This window comes from Hyperolius riggenbachi, chromosome 5, assembly GCF_040937935.1.
Source record: "Hyperolius riggenbachi isolate aHypRig1 chromosome 5, aHypRig1.pri, whole genome shotgun sequence".
Classification (NCBI taxonomy): domain Eukaryota; kingdom Metazoa; phylum Chordata; class Amphibia; order Anura; family Hyperoliidae; genus Hyperolius; species Hyperolius riggenbachi.
In genome coordinates this window covers 6179630-6194863 of record NC_090650.1, presented here as the reverse complement: position 1 = coordinate 6194863, position 15234 = coordinate 6179630, and the positions used below count along the sequence as shown (strand labels likewise).

At 50.6% G+C, this 15234-nt stretch overlaps 1 protein-coding gene across 2 annotated transcripts in view; it reads left to right on the top strand.

Annotated features, from left to right (window-relative positions):
- SLC25A13 (solute carrier family 25 member 13) overlaps nt 1–15234 on the top strand; it is a 184125-nt gene that overhangs the window by 83214 nt on the left and 85677 nt on the right. For both annotated transcript variants that reach the window (XM_068235062.1, XM_068235061.1), the window contains 3 exons: nt 2594–2687; nt 4817–4901; nt 14934–15021. In XM_068235062.1, coding sequence (XP_068091163.1) covers nt 2594–2687; nt 4817–4901; nt 14934–15021 — 267 coding nt within the window. The remainder of the gene's footprint in view (nt 1–2593; nt 2688–4816; nt 4902–14933; nt 15022–15234) is intronic.

The window sequence follows — 15234 nt, the reverse complement described above, 5'->3', positions numbered from 1 at the left end:
GCTGCCACTATGTGCCCGCTGCTTGCCCTCATCTCTCCCTGCTGCCACTCTGTGCTGCTGCTTGCCCTCCTCTCTCCCTTCTGCCACTCTGTGCCTGCTGCTTGCCCTCATCTCTCCCTGCTGCCACTCTGTGCCCGCTGCTTGCCCTCCTCTCTCCCTGCTGCCAGTCTGTGCCCGCTGCTTGCCCTCCTCTCTCCCTGCTGCCAGTCTGTGCCCGCTGCTTGCCCTCCTCTCTCCCTGCTGCCACTCTGTGCCCCCTGCTTGCTTCATCTCTCCCTGCTGCCACTCTGTGCTGCTGCTTGCCCTCCTCTCTCCCTGCTGCCAGTCTGTGCCCGCTGCTTGCCCTCCTCTCTCCCTGCTGCCACTCTGTGCCCCCTGCTTGCTTCATCTCTCCCTGCTGCCACTCTGTGCCCGCTGCTTGCCCACATCTCTCCCTGCTGCCACTCTGTGCCCCCTGCTTTCCCTCATCTCTCCCTGCTGCCACTCTGTGCCCCCTGCTTGCCTCATCTCTCCCTGCTGCCACTCTGTGCCCGCTGCTTGCCCTCCTCTCTCCCTGCTGCCACTCTGTGCTACTGCTTGCCCTCCTCTCTCCCTGCTGCCACTTTGTGCCAGCTGCCTGCCCTCCTCTCTCCCTGCTGCCACTATGTGCCCGCTGCTTGCCCTCATCTCTCCCTGCTGCCACTCTGTGCTGCTGCTTGCCCTCCTCTCTCCCTTCTGCCACTCTGTGCCTGCTGCTTGCCCTCATCTCTCCCTGCTGCCACTCTGTGCCCGCTGCTTGCCCTCCTCTCTCCCTGCTGCCAGTCTGTGCCCGCTGCTTGCCCTCCTCTCTCCCTGCTGCCAGTCTGTGCCCGCTGCTTGCCCTCCTCTCTCCCTGCTGCCACTCTGTGCCCCCTGCTTGCTTCATCTCTCCCTGCTGCCACTCTGTGCTGCTGCTTGCCCTCCTCTCTCCCTGCTGCCACTCTGTGCCAGCTGCCTGCCCTCCTCTCTCCCTGCTGCCACTATGTGCCAGCTGCTTACCCTCACCCACCTCTTCTGCCACTCTGTGCCTGCTGCTTGCCCACATCTCTCCCTGCTGCCACTCTGTGCCCGCTGCTTGCCCACATCTCTCCCTGCTGCCACTCTGTGCCCCCTGCTTGCCTCATCTCTCCATGCTGCCACTCTGTGCCTGCTGCTTGCCCTCCTCTCTCCCTGCTGCCACTCTGTGCCCGCTGCTTGCCCTCCTCTCTCCCTGCTGCCACTCTGTGCCCCCTGCTTGCCTCCTCTCCCTGCTGCCACTATGTGCCCGCTGCTTGCCCTCATTTCTCCCTGCTGCCACTCTGTGCCCGCTGCTTGACCTCATCTCTCCCTGCTGCCACTATGTGCCCCCTGCTTGCCCTCCTCTCTCCCTGCTGCCGCTTTGTGCCAGCTGCTTGCCCTCAACTACTGCCTCTCTGTACCTTCTGCACTCCCTCACCTACCCCTGCTGCTTGCCCTTATCTAGAACCATTGCCGCTCTGTGCCCATCTCTTTTCCTCGTCTACTGCCACTCTCAACCCTCTGCTTGCCCTCACCCACCCCTGCTGCCACTCTCTACCTTCTGCTTGCCCTCACCCACCCCTGCTTCCACTCTCTACCCTCTGCTTGCCCTCACCCACCCCTGCTTCCACTCTCTACCCTCGGCTTGCCCTCACCCACCCCTCCTGCCACTCTCTACCCTCTGCTTGCCCTCACCCACCCCTGCTGCCACTCTCTACCCTCTGCTTGCTCTCATCTGCAGTTTCTTGCCCTGCTTTCTGCGATGATCATTGAGATGCACATAAAATCTAACATTAAAATTTCATGTAAATTGTATGTAGCTTGAAGTTTGACCAATCAGAATCACTTCCTGTCAATGTGTATTGGTCGGTGCTCAAGCTGCATAACATTTTACCTTCAATGTAAATGTTAGGAGAAATAATTTGCACTTCATTGATCATCCCTATTCGGCACCAGTACAGGGGGCAGGGTGAGTTCCCATGGAGACCAGGAGGGTGGTCAAGTGGGGATAGGTCAGTATAAAGAAGGGGCGGAACAAAGAAACAAAACAAGATTTGTAGCAAGTTAGTATGTGCTCCGTGATGTACATTAGCCCCTCCCACTTCAGTTTTGCGCTCGTGCTCGGTTCTCCCCTGCTTTCATGTATTTTGCGCTCTGCTTTGTCCTTTAGTCCGCTTCTGGGAAGCAGCCATTGTACATGCACAGGGGCTGTCTCTGGCAGTAGAGACGGATCAAGGTGAAATGGAACACTAGGCAAGTGACAACATTTGTCTCTTTCTTTGATGGCCAATCATTTTGTTTTTGGTAAGATTTGGTGTGAGCTACCACCAACTAGGCCTCTAGTTTCACTCTACAACCTAGGTAACTGCCTAAGTTGCCTTGTGTATGCTCTGGCCTGCAGAGTAGTTGTACCTGCAGAGTAGTTGCCTTTCGTACTGCGGCAGCCTCGGGGATGCAGCAAATAGCGGGAGACTCTGAAAACAGCTTTTCTGTTAAGCTCCACCCACATAAAAATGAAATCTGGAAGATTGTTCATACGGCATCATTAATCATAGATTTCTGTGTCTTCCCAATGCAGAGGAGTTTGTGCTCGCTGCACAGAGGTTCGGCCAAGTTACACCCATGGAAGTGGATATACTGTTCCAGCTGGCAGATCTATACGCACCTAGAGGGTAAGGGAAAGGTCACAGCCTAGTTTTCATGCCTAGTCCTGTGCTTAAAGAGAGACTGAAGCGAAAAAAAAATTATGATATTATGATTTGTATGTGTAGTACAGCTAAGAAATAAAACATTAAGATCAGATACATCAGTCTAATTGTTTCCAGTACAGGATGAGTTAAGAAACTCCAGTTGTTATCTCTATACAAAAAAGCCATTAATCTCTACGACTTTCAAAGTTTGGAGAGGGCTGTTTTCTGACTTTTATTATCTCAACTGTTAGTTAACTATTTACATTTTCTCTGCCAGAGGAGAGGTCATTAGTTCACAGACTGCTCTGAAAGAATCATTTTGAATGCTGAGTGTTATGTAATCTGCACATATTATAGAGTGATGCAACGTTAGAAAAAACACTATATACCTGAAAATAAAAGTATGAGAATATTTTCTTTGCTGCTAATCTTCTAGTAATTATTCATAGTACACAACCAATTCATTATATCATATATATTTTTTTTCGCTTCAGTGTCTCTTTAAAGGGATACTGTAGCCGTATAGATTCATGTAATAAAACTATGTCCTTTAAACTGCTTGTCCTTTGTTCTTCCAGAGCTTCAAGTCAGGGCGGCTGGGAAATGTTGATTGAGTGATGTCACTCTTTGTGTGACTTTAATCCAGTGTAGTCTTTCTCAACCAGGGTTCCTGGAGGACTTTGCAGGGGTTCCCTGGCATATTTCCCCTCTGGGGACAGCGCCCTCAGCTGGCGGGTTGAGGAAGTTTTAAAATGACGCCCCAAGCTTCTCGATCTTCTGCCCATCCTGGATTCTGGCTTCCCTACTTATCACTGGTGCAATGGCCGCTGGACTGCTTACAGCACATTACTGATGAATGAACAGGCGGGATGCCGAAACTCAGGATGTGAGCGCAGCAGATGAAGAGGAAAGAGAGGAACGCCAAACACTGGGCAACTGTAACGGGGAGGGCAGGAAATGGGTGCCCTGGAAGGGCCGCTTCACACTGGCACTTCTCTGCTATACAGATCCTTGAGAACTGATCTGATTTCTGTTCTATCGGATCTGTTTCAGTTCCATTCCCATTCAGTCCCCCCCCCCCCCCCCCCGACTCCCATTACCAAAGTAGATTTTGCTGGCTAGAGCGGTCTGTTTTGTAGCCAGCGTGTACTGCAGGATCCGTTTCTAATTGCCTCCCATTGAGCACTTCAGCCTCCGTTTTCTCTACGCTGGCCGGAAAAATTGCTGCAGCAGGAAACTTGTGCTCCGTTCAGCGGATCGTGCGGAACGGAACCGTTCGAACGGACCAATGTGAACGGATCCATAGGTTAAAGGACACCAAAGGCGAAAATAAACTTATGAAATAAATGATTGTATCTGTCTTCCTTCTCCTAAAAATGACATTTTAAGATATTCCACAGTTTTATTTTATATTTAAATCTACTTTTTACTGTTTTATTGTTTATGCTCAATGACACAGTCATTGAAGTATGCCAGAGCTAAAATCTATGTACTATTGACCCTTTTTATCTCTCTCTTGCTCTCTGAAGTCATTTTCCGCTAGGAAAGTGTTTTATGGCTGTAATTTCTTATCAATGTAGTCTGACCCAGTCCTGACTCAGACGGGAACTGCCACTTACATGCCTGATGTTTAACTCTTTCAGGCAGAGAAAGAAAAAAAAGGAACATAGCCTAGTTATCTGTGTGCTGGGCACTGTACATACATATGTCTATCTCATGTCACATGTCACCTCGGGTATCCGTTAACATTGGATCCGTTTGCATCTGTTACGATCCGCGACTGAGAAACATCGAATGGGGACTATTACAATAATAGTGTTTAGCCGCACCCACTTTTAATGACCAATCCTAATATAAAATACATTGCTACTCGCTCTGTTAATGCCGGGGCTCCCTAAGATCCCAAAATGATTAGAAGGGGATTCTCCAGGGCTGATCTAGTGTGTGTACAGCCGTTATTCCGTGGTTGCCCGCCAGTCCTGGCCTCTGTGGGGGGGCATCAGGGGTGCTCTGTCCTGGACGTGTGGATGAAGGGGTGGGTAGGTGTAGGTTTGGGGGTTTTGTCTTTTTTTTGTTTAAAGTTTACCGTTTATGCATTTTTTCATTTCCAGGCGAATGACGATGGCGGACATTGAGAGGATCGCTCCTCTGGAGGAAGGTGCCTTGCCCTACAACCTGGCCGAAGCACAGAGACAGGTACCTCACTGTCCAATCAGATGCTAAACGTTCTGGCCGATCCAATGCAAGTCCTGCCAATTGGCAATGGCTTGTTTCCTGGCTGCATACAATTTGAGTTAGTAGTTTTTGCAAGCCAGAATACTGGTAGGTGATCAGAGGTGCCAGCAGAATAAAATGAATATAAAATTGTTAAAAATTGCCGAGAGGGAAAGTGGTGGACTTCCCCTCAATAATTAGACACCAAGGTCTGTCATCAAATCAAACGAATACATTTATTCAATAGTACCCCAAAATCTGCAACGCGTTTCGTGGGAACAGACCCACTTCTTCAGGCAATAAACCGAGGACAACAAACACTGTGAACAAAGGACAGAGGGTATTGCTATAAGATTGCCGCAAATAACAAACATACAAAAAAATCACATAAACGATGATATAGCAATGATCATATATCAAAAATCAGGATAATGGTTATGTAACAAAAGTAGGGACTAAATCCATAGGTGGCACATGAGCTAAGTGGAGTATCCAGACGTATACAAAGCCAGAAGTACAAACCTCTCATTGAGCACCTCTCATTGCAGTAATTCTCAGTGAAGACTACCTAAAGTAAAAAAAGACAGCCTACCATGCCAGGCTCTGCCTTAATGATACAGGTATGTGGGGGTGAAATACTTACCTGTTCGGCCATAATTCCTCCCGGCAGGTTTCTTTTTTTTTCAAATCTCCACTGATGCTGTTGCCACGCTCGTCTGTGTTGCCACGGCCCTCCCCCCAGCTTGGTAGCTGGGTCCTAATTGGTGGCTGCTGAGCTGGAGGCGGGCTCCGGCAACACAGGCAGAGGTTTCCAAAGAGCTTTGGCAGACATCAGAAACATGGCCGCAGCTGTGTTCCCGAGGAGAAGGGCGGAGCATCACCTGTGACCCGATTACATTGGATCAGGTAAGTATAAATGGCTGACAACTCTTCTCAGATCCTGCAGCAACTAGACAGGGTGACACTATCCTGCATTCTTTATGTAAAAATGGCAGTTTGGAGCAGAGAATAGGACAGGCACCTCAAGAGGGACTCTAAGTCTGGAGATGCCACCATTTCTGTCACACGTGCTCAGAGTTCACGATCTGCTCTCATTCAGACAATCTGTGGATTTACTAGGATAGTCTCACATGATGGGAATCTGATACTGTGCAATTAAGGGACTTTCTAACTACAAGGAGGGGTAAACATTTATTATTGATAATAAATGTTTCCTTCAGAAAATTGCTTTCTGGTCTGCTTTAAAGGACTAGTGAAGCAAGTGGAATATGGAGGCTGCCATATTTCCTTCCTGTTAAACAATATCAGTTGCCTGGCAGCCATGCTGGTCTATTTGGCTGCAGTAGTGGCGGAATCACACACCAGAAACAAGCATGCAGCTGATCCAGTCTGACTTCAGTCAGAGCACCTGATCTGCCGCATGCTTGTTCAGGGCCTATGGCTTAAAGTATCAGAGGAAAGGATCAGCAGGGCTGCCAAGCAACTGGTATTGTTTAACAGGAAATACAATATTAATCTACAAATTATTTAGTGTTTGGCCAATTTAAATTCTTTCCGCTTTCTGATTTACATTCGGAAATTTATTACAGTTGGCGACATCTTTACTGCTGGCAGATACATCTCTATTGAATGTTTGCTTACTGAGAGTTGTGAAGTCAGTATAAAATATACCTGGTTTCCCAGAATGCTCTGAGAGTTCTGCATAGTTAAATAGCCTAGGCTTTGACATCACTGGGGAGGATGGGGCTACATTCAATATACAGCAAAAGTTATATGTAAGGAATTTTTGTTGCTGAAACCAGACAGAGTACTGTAAAATGGGCATCCTGAATAATACACTGCATTTTACCATGTGTCACTACAGGTCCTCTTTAAGCAGTGATGGAGGCGGGTAGGACATGAGCCGCCTCTGTGGGTTCTTCCACACTGGCACTGATATAAGGCAAGACAGTCCAGATAACAACCTCAGTCCCAGACAGGTAGGATCCCTGCAGAGGCCTGTATGTAACAGTCAGCCTCAGTCCCAGACAGGAAGGGCCGCTGCAGAGTCCTGTATGTAATGGTTAGCCTTAGTCCAAGACAGGTAGGACTGCTGCAGAGTCCTGTATGTAACGGTCAGCCTCAGTCCAAGACAGGTAGGACTGCTGCAGAGGCCTGTATGTAACGGTCAGCCTCAGTCCAAGACAGGTAGGACTGCTGCAGAGGCCTGTATGTAACAGTCAGCCTCAGTACCAGACAGGAAGTAACATTGCAGAGGCCTGTATGTAACAGTCAGCCTCAGTCCCAGACAGGTAGGAGCATTGCAGAGTCCTGTATGTAACGGTCAGCCTCAGTTCCAGACAGGTAGGACCACTGCAGAGGCCTGGTATGTAACGGTGAGCCTCAGTCCCAGACAGGTAGGATCCCTGCAGGGCCTGTATGTAATGGTGAGCCTCAGCCCCAGACAGGTAGGAGCGCTGCAGAGGCCTGTATGTAATGGTCAGCCTCAGTCCCAGACGGGTAGGAACATTGCAGAGGCCTGTATGTAACGGTCAGCCTCAGTCCCAGACAGGTAGGAGCACTGCACAGGCCTCTATGTAAACAGTCAGCCTCAGTCCCAGACGGGTAGGAACATTGCAGAGGCCTGTATGTAACAGTCAGCCACAGTCCCAGACAGGTAGGAGCGCTGCACAGGCCTCTATGTAAATGGTCAGCCTAAGGCCCAGACAGGTAGAAGTGCTGCAGAGCCCTGTGTAATGGTCAGTCTCAGTCCCAGACAGGTAGGAGCGCTGCAGAGGCCTGTATGTAACGGTCAGCCTCAGTCCTAGACAGGTAGGAGCGCTGCACAGGCCTCTATGTAACAGTCAGCCTCAGTCCTAGACAGGTAGGAGCGCTGCAGAGGCCTGTATGTAACAGTCAGCCTCAGTCCCAGATGGGTAGGAACATTGCAGAGGCCTGTATGTAACAGTCAGCCTCAGTACCAGACAGGTAGGAACGCTGCAGAGGCCTGTATGTAACGGTCAGCCTCAGTCCCAGACAGGAAGGGCCGCTGCAGAGGCCTGTATGTAACGGTCAGCCTCAGTCCCTGGCAGGTAGGACCCCTGCAGAGGCCTGTATGTAACGGTCAGCCTCAGTCCCAGACAGGAAGGGCCGCTGCAGAGGCCTGTATGTAACGGTCAGCCTCAGTCCCAGACAGGTAGGAGCGCTGCAGAGGCCTGTATGTAACGGTCAGCCTCAGTCCCAGACAGGTAGGAGCACTCCAGAGGCCTGTATGTAAAGGGTCAGCTTTCTGCACATCACACTCTGGTAATTCCTCATCGGAGTGCTGCAGACTGCATGGCTGTGATCTGACAGCGGATAATAACCACGCAGCCTTTGTTAGCGTCCCCTGTAATGTCGCCAGCTCCGTTTGATCTCTGGGGGACACTTTTAACCCCGCATCTGCCAGGAGAAGAGGAGGGTTCACAGTGTGGCGGTCGCATGTTTCATTCATGTCATTAGAGGCAGCCTGGCTCTTGTGTCTCAGGCTCTTTGCTCTGTAGGAAAGGAGTCCTCGCTGAGCGCAATTATCTTCAAGGGCCGCGTCTTTTCATGTGAAAGCACTGCAATTATACATACATCACTTTAATTACAGCCATTAAAGGGACACGCTCCCTTTTTTCCTCTTTTCTTTTTTTATAACGCAGGGAAGAGCGGAGGGTCTCTGGCATTCAGGGGGGCTTCTTTGTACATTAAAGAATGTCCTTTCCTGCCTGAGAGCTCTAAATGCCTGATAATTTCAGGTGCTCTCTGTACGCGGCCAGCAGCCCCGGCAGAGCGAAGGTCGTGCGCGCGTTTCCAGCCCATCGTTTATATTGTGCATCTATAGATTAGAAATATATGATGGGACATAGTTATAAAGCTGGCATAGGGCCTGTACACACTGCTGCGCTTGTGCTGTGTTTTTAAAATGGTATGTGATTTTTAAATCGCAAACCCTTCATGAAAATAGAAAAATTGCGTCGCACCAGTCTGTACAGGTCTTCATGATGATCATGATTTTTTTAAGACCTTGCGATTAAAAAAACGCATGTGATTTTTAAAGCGCAGTGTAAGCGCAGCAGAGTGTACAGGCCCTTACATGCATTGTTTTTTACAGGCTGGTTATCTGTGATGCAACGATCATAATTTAAATTCATTTTGCTTCAAAAATCTATCAAAATTATGATCATATAAATTTTGGTTGATTGGACGGGCCATAGTGTTTCACTGTATCAAACAGTGCAACTAGTGGCGTAACTGAGGGGCTTGGGACACCGGTGCAAGTTTCACATGGGGGCCCCAAGCACTCTATTGATATGTAGACCTCGAAACCTACCAAGGACTGCTGCAGTGTCAGAGAGGTGCTGCAGTGTCAGAGAGGTGTAAGAAGGGGAGGAGACAGCTGCAGTATTAGAGAGGTGTATGCAGGGGAAGGGGACAGCTGCAGTGTCAGAGAGGTGTGAGTAGGGGAGGGGACAACTGCAGTGTCAGAGGTGTAAGGGGAGGGGACAGCTGCAGTGTCAGAGAGGTGTAAGCAGGGGAGGGGGCAGCTGCAGTGTCAGGGAGGTGTAGGCAGGGGAGGGGACAGCTGCAGTGTCAGAGAGGTGTAAGCAGGGGAGGGGACAGCTGCAGTGTCAGAGAGGTGTAAGCAGGGGAGGGACAGCTGCAGTGTCAGGTGTAAGCAGGGGAGGGACAGCTGCAGTGTCAGAGAGGTGTAAGCAGGGGAGGAGACAGCTGCAGTGTCAGAGAGGTGTAAGCAGGGGAGGAGACAGCTGCAGTATTAGGTGTATGCAGGGGAAGGGGACAGCTGCAGTATTAGAGAGGTGTAAGCAGGGGAGGGGACAGCTGCAGTGTCAGAGAGGTGTGAGCAGAGGAGGGGACAGCTGCGGTGTCAGAGAGGTGTAAGCAGGGGAGGGGACAGCTGCAGTGTCAGAGAGGTGTAAGCAGAGGAGGGGACAGCTGCAGTGTCAGAGAGGTGTAAGCAGGGGAGGGGATACCTGCAGTGTCAGAGAGGTGTAAGCAGGGGAGGGGACAGCTGCAGTGTCAGAGAGGTGTAAGCAGGGGAGGGGACAACTGCAGTGTCAGAGAGGTGTAAGCAGGGGAGGGGACAGCTGCAGTGTCAGAGAGGTGTAAGCAGTAAGGAAACAGTTTATTAAGGATTACCACTATGCACATATAGAGGTGTTCATTAACAGCATAGCACCAATAAAAAGCTAATAAGATGGATGGAGGGCCCCTAGTGGTCCAGGGGCCCCAGTGCGGTTGCCACCTCTGCATTCCCTATTGCTGCGCCACATGAGTGCAACACTGCAATTCGATAGATTTTCAGTACATTTCATGGTGAAATCTATTGAAATCTGGGTGCTGTGTATGGGGGGAATCGATCCCTCACTGATCAGATCCGAGAGGGATTGATCTGTTTAACATTGTATGACAATCTGTGTATGGCCACTTTCAAGCAGTGAGACAGATTTCCTCAAGGTTCATTCTCACTTTTTTTTCACTTGCTGAGGGCTCATTCACATCAGAGCTGGTGTTGGAGAACGTTTAAGGCATACGTTTTGCTGTATGCGTTTAATGCGTTTTGATATGCGTTGCACTGCAGTGAGTGTGCATTTTTAATGCGTTTTCAATGCGTTACAGCACATAGGAAAATGCGGGTAATTTTTTTTCTTTTTTAGTTTCTACTACGTTCCTCTGTTGCATTCTGGGATTTTATGCCTGCGTTTGAAAACGTTTTTAAGACGCGCATAGCTTGCGCTTTACATTGACTAACATTGTAACGCCAGCGTCGGACGAAAAACAGCTCCTGGGTGCGTCGTACCGCACCGCACAAAAATGCAGCATTTTATGTGAAAGCTAATATGAAAGTCTATGGACCTTGTTTACCTTGGGTAAAGCAAAATGTAGCCGTTGCGTCAAAACGCTCAAAATCTGCGCAGATGTGAAAGAGGCCTGAGGGGTTAGGTCTCCTGGAAAGGCCTGTATGTCTGTATTCATAAAGCAGCGATAACCATTCTGTTTTAGTCTTCTGTGTGTGTGCGCCTAGCAAGACAAGACCAAGGGGAGAAAAAGACCAAGGGAGTGAAGAGCGTATTAAAATCAGGATGAGGTACCGGAGACTGTATAAAAGTCAGGAAAAAGGGGGTGAAGAGTGGGAAAAAAAATCTTTGACCTGATTTTTATACTCTCCACCCCCTTGTCCTGATTTTATATACTCTCCACCCCTTGTCCTGATTTTATACACTCTCCACCCCTTGTCCTGATTTTTATACACTCTCCACCCCCTTGTCCTGATTTTTCTACTCACCAACCCCTTGTCCTGATTTTTCTACTCACCACCCCCTTGTCCTGATTTTATATACACTCCACCCCCTTGTCCTGATTTTATATACTCTCCACCCCTTGTCCTGATTTTATACACTCTCCACCCCTTGTCCTGATTTTATACACTCTCCACCCCTTGTCCTGATTTTTATACACTCTCCACCCCCTTGTCCTGATTTTTCTACTCACCACCCCCTTGTCCTGATTTTTCTACTCACCACCCCCTTGTCCTGATTTTATATACACTCCACCCCCTTGTCCTGATTTTATATACACTCCACCCCCTTGTCCTGATTTTATATACACTCCACCCCCTTGTCCTGATTTTATATACTCTCCACCCCTTGTCCTGATTTTTCTACTCACCACCCCCTTGTCCTGATTTTTCTACTCACCACCCCCTTGTCCTGATTTTTCTACTCACCACCCCCTTATCCTGATTTTTATACGCTCTCCACCCCCCTTCATGTTGCGTCCTTTTCGCCCCTGCTTAATATTCCCTCTCTGTATGTTATCCACATGCAGATCAGACTCTGCTTACCTGGTTTTCGTATGAAAGGGAGAAAGAGAAAAATGTTCATTGAATTTTAATACTGTTGATGAAATAAATCCCTTTACCGTGTGCAATTAGAAAAGTGAGTGTTGGGAAAGTGATAATTTCCTTCTCAGTTCTCCTGACATAATAATTTTATGATCCTTATTATCAGGGATGCTGAATTAAGATTATAGAGGCAGGCAATTTGCTGTATTGTAGCAAAGCTATTCAGTGTAATTGTTCTGTTAGAAAACTTTATAAACCCACAAGGAATTATCTTGTTAATCTAATGAATGTGTAAAAATAAGGTTTACGGTTAGTTTCCGAGAGTTGTCAGTGGAAGGGGCTACTCGAGGGGAGGGGGTGTCTCTGGCGGGGGGCTCCGTCCCGACAGGCGTGCGTATCGCTTGCAGGGTGGGGTGTCAGTCCCGACAGGCGTGCGTATCGCTTGCAGGGTGGGGTGTCAGTCCCGACAGGCGTGCGTATCGCTTGCAGGGTGGGGTGTCAGTCCCGACAGGCGTGCGTATCGCTTGCAGGGTGGGGTGTCAGTCCCTACAGGCGTGTTTCGCTTGCAGGGTGGGGTGTCAGTCCCTACAGGCGTGCGTATCGCTTGCAGGGTGGGGTGTCAGTCCCGACAGGCGTGCGTATCGCTTGCAGGGTGGGGTGTCAGTCCCTACAGGCGTGCGTATCGCTTGCAGGGTGGGGTGTCAGTCCCGACAGGCGTGCGTATCGCTTGCAGGGTGGGGTGTCAGTCCCGACAGGCGTGCGTACCGCTTGCAGGGTGGGGTGTCAGTCCCGACAGGCGTGCGTATCGCTTGCAGGGTGGGGTGTCAGTCCCGACAGGCGTGCGTATCGCTTGCAGGGTGGGGTGTCAGTCCCTACAGGCGTGTTTCGCTTGCAGGGTGGGGTGTCAGTCCCTACAGGCGTGCGTATCGCTTGCAGGGTGGGGTGTCAGTCCCGACAGGCGTGCGTATCGCTTGCAGGGTGGGGTGTCAGTCCCTACAGGCGTGTTTCGCTTGCAGGGTGGGGTGTCAGTCCCTACAGGCGTGCGTATCGCTTGCAGGGTGGGGTGTCAGTCCCGACAGGCGTGCATATCGCTTGCAGGGTGGGGTGTCAGTCCCTACAGGCGTGCGTATCGCTTGCAGGGTGGGGTGTCAGTCCCGACAGGCGTGCGTATCGCTTGCAGGGTGGGGTGTCAGTCCCTACAGGCGTGCGTATCGCTTGCAGGGTGGGGTGTCAGTCCCGACAGGCGTGCGTATCGCTTGCAGGGTGGGGTGTCAGTCCCGACAGGCGTGCGTACCGCTTGCAGGGTGGGGTGTCAGTCCCGACAGGCGTGCGTATCGCTTGCAGGGTGGGGTGTCAGTCCCGACAGGCGTGCGTATCGCTTGCAGGGTGGGGTGTCAGTCCCGACAGGCGTGCGTATCGCTTGCAGGGTGGGGTGTCAGTCCCGACAGGCGTGCATATCGCTTGCAGGGTGGGGTGTCAGTCCCTACAGGCGTGCGTATCGCTTGCAGGGTGGGGTGTCAGTCCCGACAGGCGTGCGTATCGCTTGCAGGGTGGGGTGTCAGTCCCTACAGGCGTGCGTATCGCTTGCAAGGTGGGGTGTCAGTCCCGACAGGCGTGCGTATCGCTTGCAGGGTGGGGTGTCAGTCCCGACAGGCGTGCGTATCGCTTGCAGGGTGGGGTGTCAGTCCCGACAGGCGTGCGTATCGCTTGCAGGGTGGGGTGTCAGTCCCGACAGGCGTGCGTATCGCTTGCAGGGTGGGGTGTCAGTCCCTACAGGCGTGCGTATCGCTTGCAAGGTGGGGTGTCAGTCCCTACAGGCGTGCGTACCGCTTGCAGGGTGGGGTGTCAGTCCCGACAGGCGTGCGTATCGCTTGCAGGGTGGGGTGTCAGTCCCGACAGGCGTGCGTATCGCTTGCAGGGTGGGGTGTCAGTCCCTACAGGCGTGCGTATCGCTTGCAGGGTGGGGTGTCAGTCCCTACAGGCGTGCGTATCGCTTGCAGGGTGGGGTGTCAGTCCCGACAGGCGTGCGTATCGCTTGCACGGTGGGGTGTCAGTCCCGACAGGCGTGCGTATCGCTTGCAGGGTGGGGTGTCAGTCCCGACAGGCGTGCGTATCGCTTGCAGGGTGGGGTGTCAGTCCCGACAGGCGTGCGTATCGCTTGCAGGGTGTGGTGTCAGTCCCTACAGGCGTGCGTATCGCTTGCAGGGTGGGGTGTCAGTCCCGACAGGCGTGCGTACCACTTGCAGGGAGGGTCGTCCGATGCTGCGTTTTATCGCAACATTCTGCAATCCTCGAAAGCATCTATTCGTTTCTGATTATTGGTGGAGGTCGTCGGGGTGACGGGAAAATCTCTTTCCAAGAGCGACAAAAGGGCATTTCAAATATCTCCATCATTTGGTTGAGATGCTTGAAGCAAACCTGAACTGAACATTAACTTATGCGATCATGAATTGCATGTGTGGTAGTGATGGCCAATAGAGGATTAGTAACGAAGTCTCATACTTTTATTTTCGGTGTAAGCAAAACCCAGGTGGATTAAAACGAGCAAAAAAATAGACTTGAAAAAGAGAAGCCTTTGTGTACTAGTGATGTTAGCTACAAGTAGGTGGCTAATAGAAATTTAAATTGGACAGCGCTGCCCATAGCAGAGGTGTGGCTAACTTACCCATGCCACCTCCTATAGCCGATAAGGTCCACTTGTGGCCAATGCAACTCCACTACTTCCTCCTTCAAATCCAGGAAGAGGAAGTAGTGGCGTTACGTGGACTGCGAGTGGAACGCATTGGTTATAGGCGGAGGCATAGGTAGGTTTACCAAACAACTGCCGTGGGCAACACTATCCACTTAATGCAACTTGTATATAGCTTGCCGTTGGGCACTTCTAAATTAGCAGCAAGTGCGTTGGTTTGCTCCAATTCCATCTCATTGCCTATCTTCACTTCTGAAGTACAAAAACTTTTTTTAAGTACAGATAATACCTGTTCCTATCGAGTTCCTGCTTCACTGTGCGGAGTTCTGCTTTAACATGTCTTCTAAGTCCATGAAAGCTTGTGAGTACCTGGGATAATTACTAGCTGTGTGTGCCGGACAATGGCAGGTGTCTCCCGACAATGGCTGCCTCTCATGTTCTTGTCTTCTCTTTCAAGCTCCAAGGCTCCGGAGAAGTGTCCCGCACTGTCCTTGTCCAAGTGGCCGAGTCCGCTTACAGATTTGCTCTTGGCTCAATTGCTGGAGGTTAGTCATGGTTGACTGTAGCTGTTTTATCTCCATTATCACATCCCCCCCCCAAGCCTCTCCCTGCCATGTCTGCTGGTACAATGGCCTCCCTGTTCCTTCTCACAAGACTTCTCCTTCACGGATCATTGACCGCCTGTACAAGCCATTGTATTCCCCTACATCCCGGGGTTAGGACTTGTACCTGGGCCTTGTCTCGCTCAAAACAACTTT